The sequence below is a fragment of the Cariama cristata genome, unplaced genomic scaffold, assembly GCF_000690535.1.
Source record: "Cariama cristata isolate BGI_N322 unplaced genomic scaffold, ASM69053v1 scaffold18691, whole genome shotgun sequence".
Lineage (NCBI taxonomy): Eukaryota > Metazoa > Chordata > Aves > Cariamiformes > Cariamidae > Cariama > Cariama cristata.
In genome coordinates this window covers 1-21,071 of record NW_009597733.1, presented here as the reverse complement: position 1 = coordinate 21,071, position 21,071 = coordinate 1, and the positions used below count along the sequence as shown (strand labels likewise).

General features: G+C 43.0%; 1 protein-coding gene across 1 annotated transcript; it reads right to left on the bottom strand.

The window, feature by feature from the left end:
- Window positions 1-4,065: 4,065 nt before the first annotated feature.
- On the bottom strand, window positions 4,066-18,237 carry RNF20 (ring finger protein 20, E3 ubiquitin protein ligase). Its single transcript, XM_009709029.1, has 19 exons — window positions 18,039-18,237; window positions 17,737-17,904; window positions 17,475-17,622; window positions 17,137-17,319; window positions 15,792-15,910; window positions 14,775-14,921; window positions 14,513-14,590; window positions 14,081-14,200; window positions 13,031-13,210; window positions 12,701-12,836; window positions 11,911-12,032; window positions 11,185-11,582; window positions 10,457-10,574; window positions 8,687-8,836; window positions 7,520-7,732; window positions 6,257-6,382; window positions 5,024-5,164; window positions 4,565-4,666; window positions 4,066-4,330 (listed from the first exon to the last, which is right to left on the bottom strand). Exons 1-19 carry the CDS (start codon window positions 18,165-18,167, stop codon window positions 4,154-4,156), a joined length of 2,955 nt encoding a protein of 984 aa, XP_009707331.1. The 5' UTR covers window positions 18,168-18,237; the 3' UTR covers window positions 4,066-4,153.
- Between the last annotated feature and the right edge of the window lie 2,834 nt (window positions 18,238-21,071).

Below are 21,071 nucleotides of genomic sequence, written 5' to 3'. Positions count from 1 at the left end.
CCTTCCCTCCTGGCACAGGCTGTGGTTTCAGAAGACAAATTCTTGATGGCAATCCCAGTACACACCATTCCATCAGCTCTGTCAGCACAAATGCAGATGTGGCTGCTCTATGACTGTGATAAAGGAACTCACCCAACTTAAAAATAACTTGACAAAATCCAAGCCACCTCCGAGCCCAAGTTTGGCTTCCACTCCCACCCAAAGAGAAGCCATGCAAACAGCTGCACCAGCAGATGTGAGGGGATGGGTTCACAGTGGCACAAAGCAAGGATGAGGGGAAAGGAAGGGTGGCAGTACTGTAAATCAGAATTTACTGCCAAAAGTGAAGTATTTACCAATGTGAAACTACTCCCTTAATATTCTCTGTCTTCAGTTAACAATAAGGTTCTTTCTCACAGTCAAAGTGACATAAAGGAGCTCTGGTCCATGATTTGTTCGGACACCAAGCTCCCACGAAAGTCAAAGGGAGTCACCAAAGCCTCCCTGTGGACCAAAGCTCACTATGAAGGAGAATGTGAGTTGCAGTTTGAAAGGCAATGTACTGAGTGGAGTTCCCTCCCACCTGGATGATGAGTAGAAGAGAAGGGTAAGCTGTTCAGCATCTGAATAAATACTGCATCAACCCAACTGACTGTGTTATTTAAACAGGACTTCTATGAATTTTTAAACACCACTTCCCAATACATCCCCTATTACAGAGAAAAAGAACATTGGTAACACTGGCAGAATTGACTCTGGTCTCCCAGATACGTCACCAAAGTAATTTTTACCCTCCCTGTATCTCCAGCCACCTGCATGAATGTTGCCAGGGGTGATGTTCTCACCAGGCATGGTTTAAGGGCTGCAAGCAGATCTGAAACTATTTTGGGGTTTGAAAAAGGCATTCTCTTTTTGCACCTTTAACCTTTGAAAAAGACTAGCAAATGAAAAGCTCTGCATAGACCACTAAAAGCTGGTAGAAGGGATACCCAGAGTAATTAACCTCATCAAGAGGAGTTCATGTTCTATTCCCTGCTTAGTCCTTGGCCTCTGCTTCTGGGCAGCAAATGTGTCTTCTTCCAATACAGTCAGTAACACAGGAAAGAGTAATTAGGACATAAACCAGGAAAGTGGGTTCCAGAGCCCTCCACATCAGATAGGTCTGAAAGACCTAGGATGTCCCTTCTCTCCTTGCTCCTGACAAGCTAGATGACTATGGGCAAGTCGCTTAGGTTGCTTTTGTTGCCTTCCCTTACCCTCCCTCCCTCATTTAGAGAATAAGCTTTTTAAGAAGAGCTTTTTATTTGTGTGGCATTCAGTACCTTACAACCTCCAACATTATTTGAACAGATGAACACTGCTCTTTTCATTATTATGAGACAAACAGTAGGAAAGACATATTTCAGCCTAATTTTATCAGTGTACTTATCAACCGTTTGTTATGTCCTTATCTCTACATGCATGAGCCCAGAAATTTTTCTTTCAAAAGTAATTGAAAATATTAATGGTACCTTAAACAAAAAATGTATGTTTTAGTGCTAAGTTCCAATCCAAACACCCAATCTTTCAACAAATCACTCTTCACTTAAAAACAAAACTTTAAGTGAAAAAATGTCAATCGCCTAATTAATTAATGTTAAGCAAAGATCTGTATTTCTGGTGGGTACCGTAAGAGCTACTCCCACGTCAAATGCAGACTAGGGATTGCTCCAAATTCCTGCAGTACCAACTAGAAGCCTTTGAGGAGAAAGTCCAAGTTATTTTTGCCCAACAGAGATGCATTTTAGCATGTTATTTTCTTATTCAACTATTGCTCCAGACTGATCCCGTAGGAGACAGAAAAAAACCGATTGCTGTAGCTTTCTATGGGATGGGAAGTATCACCCACGTATCAGTGCATAAGCAGGGGGAGGACTGGCGATGACAAGATGATGCACTGGAAACTGTTGATGAGGATTTTTCTTTGTTTACACTTAATTACTCTGCCTCAGACACGGAATTTAGACAGATTTTTGGTAAAGAATACTTGTCACTCCTCCCCTTCTTTTACTCCAAAATACTTCTTGATAAACTTTCAATTATTTCCACTCATTCCGGCAAGTCAAAACAGACCATCTAAAGTTTTCACCGTTTCTCAATGTTTAAATTACAAGCACCAAGAGAAATTTAGTCACTTCCAAAATGAGCTTCAAGGACTTCCTGAGTTTAAAATAAAATACTGTTTTAAAATAAGAAACATTTTTCTTGGTGAGGAAAGAGAAAATAGGAGTTTCCAAACCTCATCTGTGAAACAAATCCAGACTGTTTCACGTGTTTTGTTTCCTACCATGACCAGAATGAACCCAGCGCTGCCAGTATACACACAAAAGTTTCATGCTTAATTTTCAGTAGAAAGGTGATGTGAGGTAGTGACTGGGAAAGGGTAAAGAGGCTTGGCACATTTACAAGGGCTGTTTAATTCAGATTGTTGCTCCCAGCTGTAAAAGGAAGTCTGCTGTTCAGCAAAGCTGTTTGAAGATCCAGACAATGTTTGTTGGAGACCCAGGTCCTGGTTTTGATAAACAAGCATTTGTACCACAAAATCTACCATCAGCATTAGTAGTCCTAACACACTATTTTTTCTCCAACTTCACAGCACAAACTGTAATTCAGGGAGCAGCTTCCAGTGAAAGCAGAGAGGGTTCTGCTTTCATTTCTTCTCACACATTCTAACAGAACTTAAGCCACACCACAAACTCTCAGCATCCCAGCTTCCCCTTGCAAAGATAGAGTCATGTGTTCCTTCTCACTTTTCAGGATTCGTAATAATTTACAAAATCTAATTAATATTTTCCGACTGTTTTCAGATAGATAATAATGCAGACTATAATACAGTCTGCAATTAATTGCTTTTACTTTACTATTGTTTCTATTATTTCCAACAGTGAATACAGGAAGGTAATACAGATTTTATGATTCAGGGAAGGGACACAGATGAGACAAACCTCTCACAGCTGCACCTTCCAAGAAATTTAAGATTACAGGAAAAACACTATGCCCTGTGAAGGAATGTTGTAAATAAATGACTTCATGTTTTGATTTTAGGAGCAGACTTCAAATACAGCCTCGCACTACAGGGAGCATAGAGACTATAACCTATGCGATGTCCTTTCACAAAATTCCCAGTGGCCATGCTAAAGTGACTGCAGAAATAATCCAGCATCTTGGCTCTTCTGTTGTGTCAGGAACAAGGTAGTGAAAATACAGCCAAAGGGACAAAAGTTGTTTTATTTAACCATTTTTTGAAAGCAGAGGAAGGAAGAAACTGATTTACCTCAAAGTTTAAAGCTGGTGAAAAATGTTTCCAATAACCAGACAAAAGACAGGAGCACAGACAGGAGCAGGAAAAACAGAAAAATAACCCAGACAACAGCTTTTATTAGATTTTGTGCATTAAAAAGATTAATCTTTGTGGCAAAGTTGCAACAAAGTAACCCCTACAAATTCTTCTCTGGAAACTAAGGACAATGACAGCAATGCCTCAACCTAGGGGAAGATGTCCTCATCAACCAGGGTTCATCAGTGAAATGCTATTTTCAAAGATTCTCCAATGTCTTATCTTTCTCCTCTTCTGGATACTAAGGTGTGCATCTGCTTTTAGGGGTAGGGAGGATGTTTACTAATGCACCAGCCTTCACAGATTCTTGCCCTGACTCAGGAAGGAGTCTAGGAAGTCACTCCACTGAAGTCCACAGATGCACCTGTTCATTCGTTATTTGGCCCGTTAACTGGGAAACTGTTCACTCTCAGAAACACTACCATACCTTGATGGGATTAATAATTACCATCCAAAGCAAACTCCTCAAAGGCCTCTTATCTCTGCTACACCACAGCCAGCTTCCATCCCATCAAGGCAGGACTTCAGTTAGATGTTCCCAACTTGGCAGTTGGATGGCAAATGTCCTCTCAGGTGCAAAGAATCCACAAAAACTGAGGGCAAGAATAAAAGAAAAGGGACAAGAAAGGAACCAAGATCCAGAATCTGTTTCTTTCCATACCCTAACCACATTTCCCAGAAGAGACAGCAGATCAGCTGACAGAAGCACTGACTTCCCCAAAGGTGACAATCACAGAAAGTGAGGGAGGCTGGGTGGTCAGCATAAGTAGCAACTTTCTGTCACTCCAGTGGAAAGAATCAACCGATGTAGATCCTATGGAAGTCGTTGGCACCAAAGGCAGCATTGCACTTGGGACACTTACGCTGCCGGGTGTCGTAGCGTGTTTTCACGCACTCAAAACAGAAAACATGAAAGCACTTTGTGAGCACAGCATCCTTTTTGCGCATGTTACAGCACGGACAGGTCAGGCGGGCCTGCAAGACAGAAACATTATAATAAGGGCCCACTGCATTGTACTAGATATGTTAAAAGATGACTGAAGATGAAGGTCCTTCCATTCCTCGTAAGTAGAAGGTGGTTTCTTCAATGCAATATAGTGCTACAATGCCAAAGTACAGTCAAGAGATGTCAAATACTGAAAACATGACTACACAGCCTTTTGACTGAAGTAGAATTAAAGAGGGAAGTTGATACAGGCAGCTACTCACCTTGTAATCCTTGATTTCTTCCATCAGTATCTCATCACAGTTGGGAACCATGTCAGGCTTCTTAGTGGTCTCCAGCTTTCTGCGTAACCTAGAAATATCTTCCTGCATAAAAACAAGAGACCAAATAAATGAGCAGTATATTCTCTGTCACAGTTTCTTCCCGGACCAAAGAGAACTAACATCTGGCCAACGGTGCACCTGGCTAAGTCCCTCCACTCATACTTTCATCCCCGATAGTCCAACAGACTTACCACAGATTACATTATCATCTGGTGCCACATGTATTGTCAGTTATCAGTGGACAAAACCTGAAAAAGCCAAGACCTGATGAAGCTGAAATCAAAGTGAAACTGGACCCCAAGAAAAGTAGTGTAGCTGAAACCCACTCCAAGCTCAATGTACAAGGGGACAAGACACCAAAGCAGACAGATACTGAAGGACTGTGCATGAGGTATATACCTCAGCCCTTTTGAAGTTGAACATCTCTTTCTCTCTAGTTACTCTGTTTTCCACAATCTCATCCTGAAAGTCATGTAACTTCTTCTGAGCCAGCTCTAGCTGGGCTTTCAGATCATCTGCAAGCTGGGCTGCATCCATGGCCTGAAAAAGAAAACCAGTATAGAAGTACCAAACATGGATAAAGAGCTCTAGTGATTTCTAGTCCCTCTGCCTGGCAATCCAAGACTGCTCACAGAATATTGCTTGGACTGCTGGAGATCTACTTTTTCAATCTAATTTTGGTACTTCCAAATGGAATAACTGGAATTACTCCCTAAACATTACTTCAACAGCAAAATATCTTATTATTAACAAGTTCTAATCACTTAGCTTCAACATTCCTTTTCAGTACAGCCAACCCCTGCCACACTGCAATGCACATTACTTAGAAAAATACTAATGACCACACAATTCTCGTCTTGTTCAAGCATTTTCAGCCTTGCACCTTCTACATTTTCTCTACTAATTTGTTTAGAGGCAGTTCTATAGCTGAACTAGACAGAACTGCAAGATAAGTGTTTATTTTTTAATAATTTTCTCTCTTCCTCAGTTCTATCACTTTCTAACTGTCCCTGCATCAATGAATCTATTGGCCAAGCTCCCTCAATACCACAGACTGTGATACTAAGCACAAGTGACTGTACTGAATTCTCTCCCTGTCTCCTCTTCACAGTGATATTTCTGCTTTCCTTTCTGTCTGTTTTAATGTTGTTCCCGCATGTCTACTAAAGATTCAACAACATAGGCAGCATCAACCATGAGACTTAGTCTTACTTTACTTGTAACAGACCTACTTTATTCATCTTAGACATTTGTTAAAGGTCTTAACATTGCCCAGCCATATTGTCCTGTTACTTACCCCTTCTTTCCTATAAAAGCTTTGACCCCAGTTAACTTCATCTGGCTGCTGCCTCTTTTTTCACAATAGGTTTCCTTTTAAAGTCACCTTACTTCAACTCCCTAATCAGATTTTCACAGAAACACCTATGACCTGCTCCTTCTTATCAAAGGCAACATCAGTCTACAATACCTTAATGACAGCTCTCTTTAGGACTCCTCAGCCTTCTCGTATACTAGTCCAAAACCAGGGTATATCATGTTCTGTAATACCAATGAGAGCTAGGAGCCTTCTATACTTCCCGCAAGACAACAACTCCATCTTACAATCCAAGAGGAAATTAAGCAATCACTCACCTTGCGTTTGTTCATTTCTAGGGCCTGTGTTCGGAGACCTAGTTCTTTCTCGCCTGTTCCAATACTGCTTTGCAGTAAGTGTTCCTTCTCCTCCAGCTTACGTACAACCTGCAGCTGGGCATCCACCTTGGAAAGGGAGAGAGGAGGTACAGAAGGACTGAAATGCATGCTCTGCAGGTCTTCAGAGTTGTCATTAAAGCTGCATGCTAAAACCATCCCTGTCTCCCCATCACTAAGGAGTACCTCTTCAGCTTGCCTTTTTCTCCCTAGCAGTCCAAGACTGCTAGGACACACTAGCAGTCTAAGAGCTGTGTCCAGACCTCTCCAATGAACACTTTAAAACTTAGCAGTCAAATACTTGCAACAAAGATGTCTTATTTTTTGGAAGGTGGCTTAGAGAATTGCTGCAAGGCAGTGAATAGTTCCACTGTGGTTCCAAGGACAGCAGAGTATGTATGCAGAAGTACCATTAAAACAGAAAAATCACTTCCCACTTTCTTTCTCCCTCCTGCTCTCCACAGCAATGAACGTGTAGAACATTTTATACCCATACAGCAGTCTGTTTCTTACTAAGACAGGTCCCTTTGAAATCTGATACAGCATACCTAGGTTGATTAGGGGAACATTCCCTCCTGTACTGATTTTAGCAGGGATACAGTTAATTCTCTTCATGTCAGCTCATATGGTGCTATATTTTGGATTTCAGTCCAAACAGCGTCAATAACACACAACTGTTTGACCTATTGCCGAACAGTAATTACACAGCATCAAGACCTTCTCTGTCTCATGTTGCCTGCCAGTGAGTAGGCTGAGGGTGCACAAGAAGCTGGTAGGGGACACAGCTGGGACAGCTGACCCAAACTGACCAAAGGGATATTCCATCCCATGTAACGCTCTGCTCAGCGATAAAATCTGGTGGGAAGGAGGAAGCAGGGGGATGTTCAGTTACAGCATTTGTCTTTCAAATGACAAATACACGTGATGAAGCCCTGCTTTCCTGGAGATGGCAGAACACCTGCCCGCCATGGGAAGCAGTGAATGAAATCCTTGGTTTGCTTTGCTTTGCTTCTGTGCACAGCTTTCCTTTAATTATTGAACAGTCTTTACCTCAACCCTCCAGTTTTGTCACTTTTGCCCTTCTGATTCTCTCTGTGGGGAGAGAGCAAGTGGTTGCATGGAGCTTCACTTCCTACCAGAGTTAACCAACATCATCTCCACCTTTGCCCATCAGTTCCATTGTCCTTTCTCCTTCTTCCAGGTTACCTGTGTCTTCAGTGTCAAAACTTGGTCTGCCAGCTCCTCCTTCTCCTCTTTCAGCAGCTTGTGGATCTGGTTGGACTTGATGCGTTCTGACATCAGCTTGAAGTTGGCATCATCCTTCTCCCGCAGCTGCTGCATCAGGCGGATGTTCTGCTCCTGCATGTCTTCAAAGGCTTGGCCTGTGACATCCATTTCTGACAGCAGGGCCTCCTCCTCCTGCAAAAGTATCACAGGCTCTGGCAAAACTGTCTCCTGTACCCTGTACCACGACCCTGAATTTTAGAGACACCAAACCTAGCACAGATGAAGGAAGATGTCTCAGTATCAGAGAACAGTATCTTCCCAGCAACCAGAAAAAAGTGCTCCCTAGAAGTCTGCACCACAGCAGAGATGCCCTGAATTAGAAGGTGTAGAAAAGAGATGATTGCCTCCACAAGCATTCACAGACTGTGGCTTGTCTGCTGGTAAAATCAGCTGTGACACAGTCATGGCTAGAGCTGGGCAGAAGCCAACTCCCAACTTCAGGCAGCTAGCTGAACAGCTATCATATACACTAGGCCAAGAATTCTAAGTGTGGACAACTCCACAGCTTCCAACGAACAGGCTGCCAAGCCCCTTAAACTCACTTAGGTCACTTCAACATTAAAGGACTAAGTGACAAGATAGAACAGTTCTGCACTGTAAAGAAAAATAATCTGAATACTAAAAAAGTACATGTCAAGTCACTGGCTTGCCTCCCCCCTACCGAGGTGGTCCTGCTCTCTTATTATTAGATTAAGCCCTTTTTTGTGGAGGAAGGTATGTCACGGTACCATGCACATGTATTAATTATATGAACTGTGCAGATAACTTGTAACCTCCTCCCCTAAATGCTGCTCCAGCCATCTCTCCTCTGTGATCTTCACCTAGGCCACATACAATTAAACATTCCCCACCACCCCTCTCACCATGAGGTTGATGACACCCTGGTGTTGTGACAGGGTTTTTTGATCATTGTTGGGTTTTGGCTGGTTGGGTTTTTTCCTCTTTGATAAACAGGGACAAAACTCACATCTCTGGCACACAGAGAGACAGAAATTCCTTCTCTCAGGTAATACTCCTGGCTGTAACCTGAAGTCAGTTCCTTCCCAGGTGCTCCAGCCAAGACAGAACTTGCCAGAAACTTCTCACCTGCTTAGCCATGGCTAGTTTCTTCTGTAAATACTCGATTTGTTCCTCCACTGCTCGGATTTTGCGCAGGGCATCCTCATCAGCCATCTTTTTACTCTCCTTTTTCTCCTTGTCTTCCAATTCTTTCACCCTTTGCCTCAGTTCTTCCAGCTACAGCAAGGACAAAACAGAAATGCCACTAAACACAACAATGTGGCCTGAACATTGTTAAGAGCCTGTTTTCCCCACAATTCTCTGAAACATTGGAGAAACTGCCTCTAAGGCATGGGAAAAGAAAACCCATCTGATCTTGACAGGACAGTGTATTAGTGGCAGATGGACCATTACGGTGGGCTGTAAGCCCAAGATCTTGATTTCAAAACCTTTGAAAATTCCATAGCATCTTCTATCAGAGTAGGAACATCAGTGTCTTGCAGGTGTGTATGTAAAGGTATGTGGATGGAGAGTATGTGCTCCTTTAAAGGTGTTTGGGCAAGGACCTTTTTCAATACAAAAAGGGAGAATAAGAAAAGGAGGAAGCCATAAACAAAACATACAGACACACAAACCTGACAGACAAATGATAAGGGAGACAGTGTGACTGACCAGGTTTGGTTCTCATCACTAACTGATAAGAGCATGTGAGAATGTTAGAATGTTTATTCCAGCAAGGTTATCTGACTGGGGACCCTGTCAATTGGGAAACTAAGGGAAGGGAGGGGCAGGGCCAAACCAGAAACAAAATATACAGAGACACAGACCTGACAAAACAAACATGGAGACAAAGACAAGAAAGAAACCTCCCTAGTCACAATAGCTGATAGGCTACCAAGAAACTACAGGATCCACTTCCAGAAAAAATCAACCTGGACTTTGCAACTGGTAAGACTGTAAACCAGGGGTGGATCCTGGACTGGGAGCGCTGTGAAAATCAATAGAGCTGTACAAACCCAGGAGGGATGTGCAGGGGAAGGGAGAGCAAGGATGAACAAATTGAGGTTAGACAGAGGAGAGTATAAAATGAGCTGGTCACATGTAAACTGTGGGCAGTCAGTACACACTTGTCTGGCTCAGTCCTGCACGTGATCACTGCGGTCTGTCCTATCTTCTTGTATCTTCTTATTAAATATTTTCTTAACTATCTCTGTGTAATCTAACTCTCTACCCCATGTGTATGTGTGCTGCCTGGAATAAGTGCTAGCTACAGGTGAGACCTGTATGTGAAGAAGGTAAGAGGGCCTGGGATCACAGGGGGCTGTGCTCATACTTGAGGGATCTGCCAATGTATGTGTGCTTGTGAAACTAGAGATTGTTGTGCATGTGCCTGCACTAGTCATGTTCTGTCTCTGCCAGCTGAAGAGGAGGAAAGGGACTTGTCTGTCTATGCTTATGTTTTATGAGTCCTATATGTACATGCTGTTGAAGGCAGCACCTTGTCTGTGGCAGTCTGACTGGCTGGGTCAGTGTCCTCTGCATGTGTATGTCTCTGGGACATGTGCTCAGCTTCGCTACTGGTTAAATCTGCAACTGAGAAGGTGGGAGCCATGGCCCTCAGCCTGGGCAAAGGGATCATCCCTTCTCAGAAGAGGACACCTCAAAAATCTCCCTCCATCCAGGGATGACATCCCTTCACCTCCAGACTATTCCAATCTCTCTTCTAAGTGACAAAGATGAGAAGAGGAATAATCTCCTGTTTTGAAGACACAACCAACACAGTTCAGGTGCAGAGTATCCAAGAAGAAGTTTTAAGTAACACATTAAAGAGAAAAAGGGAAGAGAAATGAGATTTACCTCAGCTTTTGCCTTCTTCTCAGCTGCCATCAGCTGCACTTTGTCCCTCTGCTCTTTTGGGGCAGAGCGATACATATCTAGCAACAGCTTCATCTCTTTCTGGCTCTCCTGGGCCTTCCTGGAGACAGGAAGATACAGATAACTGTGAGAACACAGCAGGAAAGCTATGCTGTTACATACCCAGCATAAGAGTCAGAGCAACATTCTCTCCATCTCCCACATGGTATGCACAGGGAGTCATCCTTGGCTCATCTTACCCTGGTAATGTAAAACAGTCAAGGAGTATAGGCTGGAGACTGAAAGAAAAATACGTTCAGGCACACAGGTTGAAAAGCCAAGAGAAGTGGGGTGGTGAGGAAACACGTACCCTAATAGTAAGTAAAAAAAGATCCACCTCTGCTTTGGTACTGATCCAAGACAGGGAAGATTACTGTGCCCTTTATTAATAACCTGCTGCTGTAAAGCTTTACACAATTGTTATGACAGCAACAAATAAAGATTACTTGACCCAGACCATGAAGTATCTGGTGTAGTAATTCATGCTTTAGGCTGTCATAGGAGAAATGTTACTAGATTGTTCAAATCACAATCAGATATACAGGGTGCCAGAAACCTCTCGCTTTACTTCAGTGAAGATAATCTCCTAAGAGCGAGCTACAAGTCATCTCACATAAACACTCCAGTTTGGGCACTGCTCAAACAGGAAAAGGAGGGACAACAACTCTTACTTCAGCTCAGCCTTCAGTTGCTTGATAGCTTCAGCCTCCTTCTTTCTTCCATCTTCATGCTTCCCTTTCTCCTTCTCTTTGGACTCCCTCTCCTTCTCAGATTCCTTCTGCTTCTGCTTTTCCCGCTCTCGTTCTTTTTCCTTTTCTTTCTCTTTCTCTCGCTCCCTTTCTTTCTCTCTCTCCTTCTCTCGTTCCCTCTCCCTCTCCCGTCTCTCTCGCTCCCGTTCCTCTTCATCTCTCCTGGCCTTCATTTCATTAACATCTTCAGAAGCTGCCTTCGGGACAGACACTTGGGCAGAAGTATCATCAGGTTCCTGCTTGATCTCTGGAGGTTCCTCCTTTGTGTCTTCAGTGCTGGACTGGGACTGTAAGAGAGCACTACCACTGCGAGAGCGGATCTGTTGTGGAATATCAAGAAAGACCGAGAAGAAAACAAACCATGAAGTTCTCAGCCAGAAATCTACTTTATCCCCCTTCCCTTGTCTTCCCAGATCCATGCTTGCATGCCCGCTCCATAATTGCTACTACTTTTCATGGAGCACTATACAGCTACAAAGGAAGACCATTCATTTGGTAAGTGGAAACAGTAGAGTGTAGAGCTCCTTCAAAAATAACACTGCATCCTGCATGCCATATCAGAAAGGCTGATATTGCAAGCAAGGATGATTGCATTCCTCCTTCTCCTAAGCGCTTTCTGCTCTTTTCTAGCATTTCCTGCTCTGATACCTTGCTCAAGTCAGATTGGGCCTCTCTCAGTTTGCGCTTGTATCTTAATACCTCTCCCTTCAGCTGGTGGTTGTGATTTTGGAGGCTGCTGATGAGATGACGCATCTCCCGATTAATTGGGCCTACAAAAACAGAAACACAACTGCAACAAACCACACTTTTGCCAACCTGCTGTGAGGACTTTCATGGAGATGGAGAACAAGCTAAGTAACAATGACATAGAACCAAAATAAGATTATTATCATTCTACCACAAAACAGAGCAACACAACACATTTGCAGAAAAAAGTCATTCAACTGTAAGTCCTTGCAAATTCCCAGTCCTAATTTCCCCTTAACATTACTTTTTTTCCCCACATTCCTAAGGGAAATGTGTCATGCTACAAAAAATCTTTATGATTTAAATGCTTCTTTAGAAATAACTTCTTTATTTCGTCTGATGAAATTTGAAAATTACTGGTTTCCTATCCAGGTTGTCATTCCAGACTTGTAAATCAGTCCCCTCAGAAGTAATTTTTAATAATGCAAAATACTGTGTCATAAACCAAGTTATTACCAAAATGTATGTATTTTGCAGTATCTAAAATGAAGTCAGATAACATGGAACTGGCCTCCCACAAAACATATGAAGAGCTTTGGTTTTTGAGATAGAGACCTGCCAGAACAAGTATTTAACAATAACAGACAAAGAAGTAAACCAGGTGTTTTACTGCAATACAGCCTCTAATGGGCATTGAGGGTAGGGGGTGTGTTGTTCATTTGTTTTTAAGCACAGCAGAAAAATTCCATACCTGCTTGTTCATTGGCAGCAAGTGTCTGTTCAAACTCTATCCTCAACATCTCATATTCTTTGCGGACTTGTGCCAGGGTGTCCTCTAGCTGAATCACCTCTGTGCGTAGTTTCTTGTGAAGGCTGACCTCATCCCTCTGAGGAGAAAGAAGGGGACAGAACTTGGTGCTGTGACCCTGGAGTATCTCTCACCTCATCAACATGAGATACCAAAACAGATGAATTATTGCAAGGAAATAAATTTCCCGAGCATTCCCAGAGCCACCCAGACCCAGCAGTGATGGTCAATGGGATGACAGTGTTCCCACATCTGATGGAGCAGAGGTGCTACCTCAATTAGTTCCACCTGGCGCTGGTGTGTAGTGCGGGTGCCATGAAGCAGAGTGCGGGCCTCATCAAGATGTGCCTTCAGCTGCAGACTCTCATTATACAAAACAGAAAATTGGGACTGCATGCAGCGATATTCTGGGGTCTCTTTCACAGCCTCTTCCACCGCTCGTCGCAGCTCAACCTAGTCAGCACACAAGAAAATGCCAGATAAAGAAAAATTATCTCCTTGTCTTTGGAAGTATAGAATCTGAATCTTCCTTACAAAAAAAAACTTAACAAATGATTGTGACTATCGGCAGTGAAACATACATATACACATATATACACACCTACACCTTAACGCTAAGAGAAAAAGGAAGTTGTAAGCCAAATGATGTTTCTCTCAAAACAAACTCGTGCATAAACAGAATTTAGAGGTGTCTCAGGACAGTTTCTGGAATCTCATCCCTGAAACCTAGGTTATCAGCTCAGATATTTCTTCTATCAGGCTAACAGATCTATTGATCACTAAGATAAAATTTAGATTATTCTCTATATCATATATTTATTTACTATAGAGTCACAGGTTTTTACGTTACCACCTTTAAGACGCAAGAAACTCATACAATATTTCCTAACTATCCATTCTACCACACTGGGAATGATTTAAGTTCATTGACTCTTTCAAGAGCCTATGTCTACTACACAAATTCTCTGATTTATTCAGTTCTTTGGTTCCACTTGCATGGGCTGGGGGGAAGGTGGAAGAGGAGTCAATACTTGTAAAGAGGTATATAACTAGACATCATTAAAATGTATTGAATAGATCAGAATGGAAAACAGGAAGAAACCATTACAATTTCAAATAACGACCACATGGTGTCACCAATGTACTAAACTGCAAGCTTAAGTCACGTAAACTTGCTAAATTGTATCTTGAACAAAATACAACCCAGTTAAAGAGCAAGCACAGAACAGAACAGCATTAATAAGGTTTTCCAGAACACAGCACGACAGAGGGCAACCAATCACACAGGATACCTTCATCCTCAAATAGGTACAGATGTCTCACCTTGAGTTTTTCATTCTGAGTTTTTACTTCCTCAAGATCCTGGCGTAGTTCCTCCAACTCACTGAGGCGATTCCCAGCAAGCTCTTTATTCTCTTCCAGCTCTGCATTCATCTCCTCAAACTGTTGGTGATAAACTGCTTTTAAATCATACTGTTAATGTATCTACTGAGGGTACTACTTAAGTAACTGTTTACACAGTAACAGAAATTACAGACTTAACAATCAGGTAACATTACGAAGTGAGACAGAGTCTACTTCCATCAGGTCTGTCTCATAAGCAGGAAACCTGTACACACACAAAACGCCTTACCCAGAGTCACCCAGATTTGCGGCAAAGGACATATCTAAACCCTGTTCCAATCTATGGCCCTACCCACAAGCGTTCCTTGACTTTATTCCTCCCCTCGCCCACAACCAAGCCCCTCACATTACCTTGCGGGCATTAATGGTGATTGTGCCCCCATAGAGGCTGCTCCCAGCTCCATACACCTTGTAGCCTTTGGAATTTACCTGCAAAAAAGGCAACAGATTTCATCAACAATTAAATGCCAAGACTGCTGATACAGCATATGCAAGACCAAAGATGGTACACTACAGATTCTCACTTCTCACAGCAAAGTACCATAAGATGATGTCAAACATCTCAAAATTACACCCACTTCTCCGGTTTCCTGGCAAAGAGGATGGTGCTTACTCGTTCCAGAACATCTGCTAAGTGCCGGTTGAGCCTCTGCTCCCTCTTGCGTATCTTGTCAATATCCCACTGAAGGTCATCAATCATAGTCTCCAGAACAGACACTCGAGATTCTGCTGTCTCCACTCTCTCTTGCAGCTTGGAGAACTGCAATCAAGAGAGTGTTTCAGACAGCATATTGAATAGAATCAACATTTTCTGAGACCGGTCAGTATTAATTTTTCTCTTATTCATCATACCCTAGACTCATGTGCTTTCCACCCATCTTTTGCTGTGGCGATAGACTACTCAATGAACTGTCCTGAATTTTACACTGGCTGAATCCCAACACAGTAATGAAAATAAGACAAAACTGAAAATGGAGAAAGAGCAAGAAGCTGGTAATATCTGGCAGAGTACAGAGGTAGACACCTCAGCTTATTCAAAGGCTTTTTTTTTTTTTTAATTTAAATCTTTTCAATCCATATGTTCATGTACTGTACAGACCACTGAAGTCCTTGGTGCTCTTACGCAGACCAAAGCCAGCATTAACACAGTTTTTAAAGGAACTGAAACCTCTGAAACAAATACTGCCAGTAACATGAATCTCCAAGGATTGAGATCATCTTGTAATTCATGTCATTACACTTTTATACATGACGTGGAGAAACCAAGGAATTTGAAATGACAGGGATGTCACGTCAAGTATCTCAGATGTTTACACAACCACCTTAGTATCACCTTACGACTTCCTCTGCTCTGCTTTCTTTTAAAATTAAATCCACTTAACTCACTGATTTGGTTATCTTTCATTCAGTGATGTAAGCAAACCAATCCGAACTACAAAGAAAATCTATGTACAGTTCTCCACAACAACAACCCTTTCTATAACCTTTGTTCAGAAGGCAATTTTCAAAATAAGCAAAACTCTTGCTCCTGTCCCTCTCCAAAGCAATAACCTGCTTTCCAAATTATGGTAACCACAAATTATTCTAAGCAGGACCCGAAAGCAGATTTCTTTCTCTCTCCTTTTTATACCTCCTGAGACATGATTCGGTGCTTCTCCTGAAGAACATCAGCCAGCTCCTGCAGCCGCCCATTTTCATGTGAGAGGTAGGTATTAAGCTCCAGGACCGCTTCTTCCATCAATGAAATATCTGAAAGATACATAAAGGAAATAAATGGAAATCAAGGAAGATTGGGTTTAATTCTTAAAAAGCAAAGAGACAAAAGAGAAAACAGACAAGGAAATTTCTGGGCTTAACTTCTGCTTACTCTATCTCTCCAGCAGGTGATTCCCGAGGGTCTGATTTCCAGCCACACAGAGCTTTGACTTGCATTCAGTAAGCAAAAGGCTCTGCAGTTTAAACTACTGCACATTTCTGATTGTCAGTTACCATCCCCTAATGTCAGAGATTATTCCAACTGTGTCAGTATCAGCAACACAGAATAGGCCCCGGTAACCCAATGACACTCTAATACAGATCAAATTCATGTATAAACCTGCTACAACAGGTGGCGTGAGCTTAGGTACAGCAACTGCAGTACAGGCTCACATTGACTTAATGCCAATGGTACTACACAGTTTAAGGCTCTCAACTGAGGACAGTAATGCTTCGCTACACCAATTCTAAGACGTGCCAGAGGTCCCTGAACAGAGCACACAGAACACTCTGGACAGAAGGCAAAAGAAGAATGAGTTGATATTCCACCTAAATTTTCATTCCAAAGATTGAAATTCTAACCTTAAGATAATGAAGTTTTTCGGAGAGTCATCTGAGTGTAAATTGATTCTGCCACATTAATTTTCAGAAGCTACTCATTTGGCTTTCTTCTGCAGAACTCTGCTTTGTTTTCAAAACTAACAGCTACACTAGGCACATCAAGACATTAGACGGCTACTATTTTGCTTAAAACTCAGTGCAAACTGAGGAGCTGGTTATTCCTACACCTTTTACTAAACTGCAAGTAAGGAGTCCAACGTATGTTTGCAGTACTGATTTCACTTCTTCACTTGTAAGCATGAAGCCTTTGATGAAGTGGCTGAGGACAGCTGGGTGATAAGGTTCAACTGTAACCTGTAACTCCTCAGGTGCACGAACACACTACTGGTAGAAACAAGCCCTTCCTTAGCCCAACACACTGGGCAGAGTTCTCAGCACTGAAATTAAGAGGCAGTTATAATACACTTCCAGCATATAGTACTAGTCTTTTCTAGATGTTTTGGTTATTTAGAGTTTGGAAAGCTAAGCCAATTTATTTTGGAAAATAAATGAGCATGAGAAGCACTAGGCCCTAACATTTACAATGCAGAATCTTGTCTAAGCTGGGAGTAGATGAGGACTCTTCAGTACCAGCCAGGGATCAGCCACCTTGGTCATACCTCCACTATTCAGCTTGTGGGACAATACATCCACTTTGTCCTGCAGCTTGTCATACATTGTCACAATCTGGGCAACAGCACGGCGGGAGGACTCTACACGTTCCTGCAGCTGAGATTCTATCTCCTCACTAGTGCTGCTGGCTAGAGTGGCTAGAAAGGAGAATGCTGGCTCCAGTCCTTCACCTAGGAACAGAAAGAGGTGCAAAAAAGTAAATGTGCTCTGGCAGGCAACATATTCCAGTCTTCACAGAGAGCCTCTGTCATCCTTTAGAAAGGGATATCAACATTGTCCACAGCTGAAATCCATCTTTTCGACTGTCCCCAGCCAGGTGCCTCACCTCGTTCCCTCTCATCTTTGCGCTCCTGATTACTGTCCGAGTCTGGTTCAGGTTCTGGTACAACCAGTGCTTTTCTTTCAGACAAAAGGTCTCCAAGACCTTGGTCCAGGTCAAATCGTTTAAGGATGATGCGGATATTTTCATCAAACTGAATGATGGGACAGGCAAGACAAGACAAAGAATGGATATGAATAAAAGAAGTGCAGTGGAACAGAGAAGACCAGAGAACAGTGTATATAAAATAACAAAACATGTTACTAACCTGATTCCAGTATCTATTAATAATCAGCAGAGAGGCATCATCAGTGGCCTGCCGACGCTCCAGCTTTTCAATGTGCTCCCGTAGCTCATCTTCAATGGCTTGCCGCTGGTCCAGCATCTCTGCTAGTTTTCGGTTCTTAGTCTGTAGGGTCCGGATGTCCATCTCCTCCTGTGCAGAGGCACAAGTCAGGGCACATTGCACACATGCCAGATCACTCAGCTCATACGGAAAGCAGAGAGATATTTTTGTTTCCAGTTGAAAAAAAGCAAGAGGTTGAGTGGGGGTGTTCAAGGAAGACATACCGTTGAAGAAACACCACCAAGCTTAATGGTCTCGACTGTGGTCCCTGAATCTTCAACCCCCGCCTTCTTCTCTGGAGGTGCAGAAGGGCCAGGCTCTCCAGCTGTCCGTTTATTGCCAATTCCAGACATGGCAGCCAAAGCATATAGACTCCTGCCTTCTCTAACTTCTTAGTGAACATTAAAGAACACTATTAAAAAATATCCAGCAAACACACAAACCCACACAATCAACTCAGTCTTTAACATAATGATCCATCATGGTAACAAGAGACCCAACACAGTACAGACCATATAATTCAAAAGGTTTTGGAAAATACTGCTCAAACATTAAGTCTTAGAAGACACCACTAGGATTAGCATTGCAAACATCAAGCTGATGGGAAGAAAAATCCACAATGTTAAACTGCAAGTACTGCACCTTATCATGCTCTTTGGAAAAAAAGCTTCATGTAGGTTCAGTCTCTGCTTTTTTGATCTCTCTCTCTATTAACAAAAATTATCTGGGTTAGACTTTAACAAGCAATTGAGACTGTATATATGTGGTACCAGTTCCCTTCGAATATTTTAAGTACAATTTGGTTGATATGAAGTCACTTAAAGCCAAGGGCAGCAACACCTTGAATCACAGAATGACAGAAAGGGTTGGAAGAGACCTCAAAGATCATCAAGTCCAACCTTCCACCCAATGCCACCATGCCCACTAAACCATGTGTTGAAGCACCACATCTAAATGTTTTTTGAACACCTCCAGGGATGGTGAGTCCACCACCTCTCTGGGGAGCCCATTCCAATGCTTAACAACTCTTACAGTGAAGAAGTTGTTCCTAATATTCAACCTGAACCTTCCCTGGCGCAACTTGAGACCGTTTCCTCTTGGCCTATCGCTAGTTACTGGGGAGAAGAGACCAACGCCCACCTGGCTACAATCTCCTTTCAGGTAGTTATAGAGGGTGATAAGGTCTCCCCTCAGCCTCCTTTTCTCAAGACTAAACAACCCCAGCTTCTCTGGACACACTCCAGCAGCTCAATGTCCTTCTTGTCATGAGGCGCCCAAAACTGAACACAGGATTCAAGGTGCGGCCTCACCAGCACAGAGTACAAAGGGACGATCACCTCCCTAGTCCTGCTGGCCAGCTTATTTCTGATACAGGCCAGGATGCTGTTGGTCACCTTGGCACACTGCTGGCTCATGTTCTGGCTAGCTGTCGACCAACACCCCCAGGTCCTTCTCCGCCGGGCAGCTTTCCAGCCACTCATCCCCAAGCCTGTAGTGTTGCATGGCGTTGTTGTGTACGAAGTGCAGGACTCAGCACTTGGCCTTGTTGAATCTCATGCAGTTGGTCTCAGCCCATCGATCCAGCCTGTCCAGATCCCTCTGTGGAGCCTTCCTACCCTCCAGCAGATCAACACTCCCACCCAGCTTGGTGTCATCTGCAAACTTACTGAGGATGCACTCAATCCCCTCGTCCAAATCATCAATGAAGATGTTAAACAGAACTCGTCCCAACACTGAGCCCTGGGGAACACCACTTGTGACCGGCCGTCAACTGGATTTAGCTCCATTCACCACCACTCTCTGGGCACGGTCGGCCAGACAGTTTTTCACCTAGCAAAGGGTATGCCTGTCCAAGCCATGAGCTGCCAGTTTCTCCAGGAGAATGCCATGGGAGACAGTGTCAAAGGCCTTGCTGAAGTCCAGGTAGACCACATCCACAGCCTTAAAGAGGATGATGAGCCCTTGAAGATGAGCCCTGTAAGAGCTCACATAGAGATCTTACAAATCCTATGGAACTGAACAGCAATTCTAAACCCAGCTTTGTAAAGACTCATTTGAACAGTTTTCCTGTGTATAAGCAGAGACACAGACACGTCTGAAGAGTGTTTATCCCCAAGTTAACATAACCTGAAAAGCTGTGGACTACTAGTTACAGAATCACAGTATAGTTGAGGCTGGAACAGATGTCTGGAGATCAGCTGCTCTGTGTTCCTGAACAGAGTAGGGCCAGCCAGAGCAAGTTGTCAAGGGCCTTGTCCAGTCAGCTTCTGAGTATCTCCAGAGACAGAAATTCAGCAATGTCTCTGGGCAACCTATCCTAGTACTCAATGACCTTCAGCATTAAAACTGTTTTTTCTTATGTTTGAACAGTATTTCTTGCAGTCCTCTAAAATATTATTTAGCAAAATAACAAATATCTCCCTAAAAGGTTTCCAAAACAAATATAGCAGTTAGTGATGGAAAACAAAACCAATTAGATCTTCATCAGACATAAGCAGCATTCTTCTCCTATATTCACCAATGCTGTGTCAAGTCAATCCACAGATCTCTCTACCTCAAAACTAAATGAAACCCAGAAGTAAATGAAATGCAGACCATACATCCTGGCTTGGCTAAAATAGGACTATTTCTCTTTTCAGTAGTTCTTCTTTCAGTTCTTCTAAGTAACTGCACTTTCTGAAAGTGCAGCGACATGTTTTTCAAACAGTGTCTGCATTTCAGACTTGATAATGCTTAATATGTATAGTTGCTACTGACGTACCAGTAGGACTGGTATGCACAGAGGCCCATGTTTATACTTATCCCCCTGAGAACCAAGGCCACTGCTGGCCCTCTTTTGTTAAGCAATAAAAAGTCATAAAAGGGTCGCACCTGCAGAAGAGTGTGGATGGGACAGGTGACCAAAAACTGACCAACGAGGTATTCCATCCTATCCACATCATCCTCAGGATAAAGCTAAGGGATCACGGGGGGCAGTCTCCCTTCTTTCCTGGCCAGCATCCCTGTGGGACCCTGCTCGCTCTTCTGCCTCTGACCCTGATCCGTGCATTCCTCCTGCCTGCTGCAGAGTCGGGTCCAGGACCTCTGGGTGTCTGCCCTGCTGCGGCAGCGGTGTGACTTGCTGAGGCCTGAGATTCCCCGACCACCACTGGGAAACTCAGTATACGTGCTGCATAGTTTTTCTTTTATTTCGATTATTACTAGTATTAGTATTAATTATTAGATATTATTATACTATTTCTCATTATTATTGTATT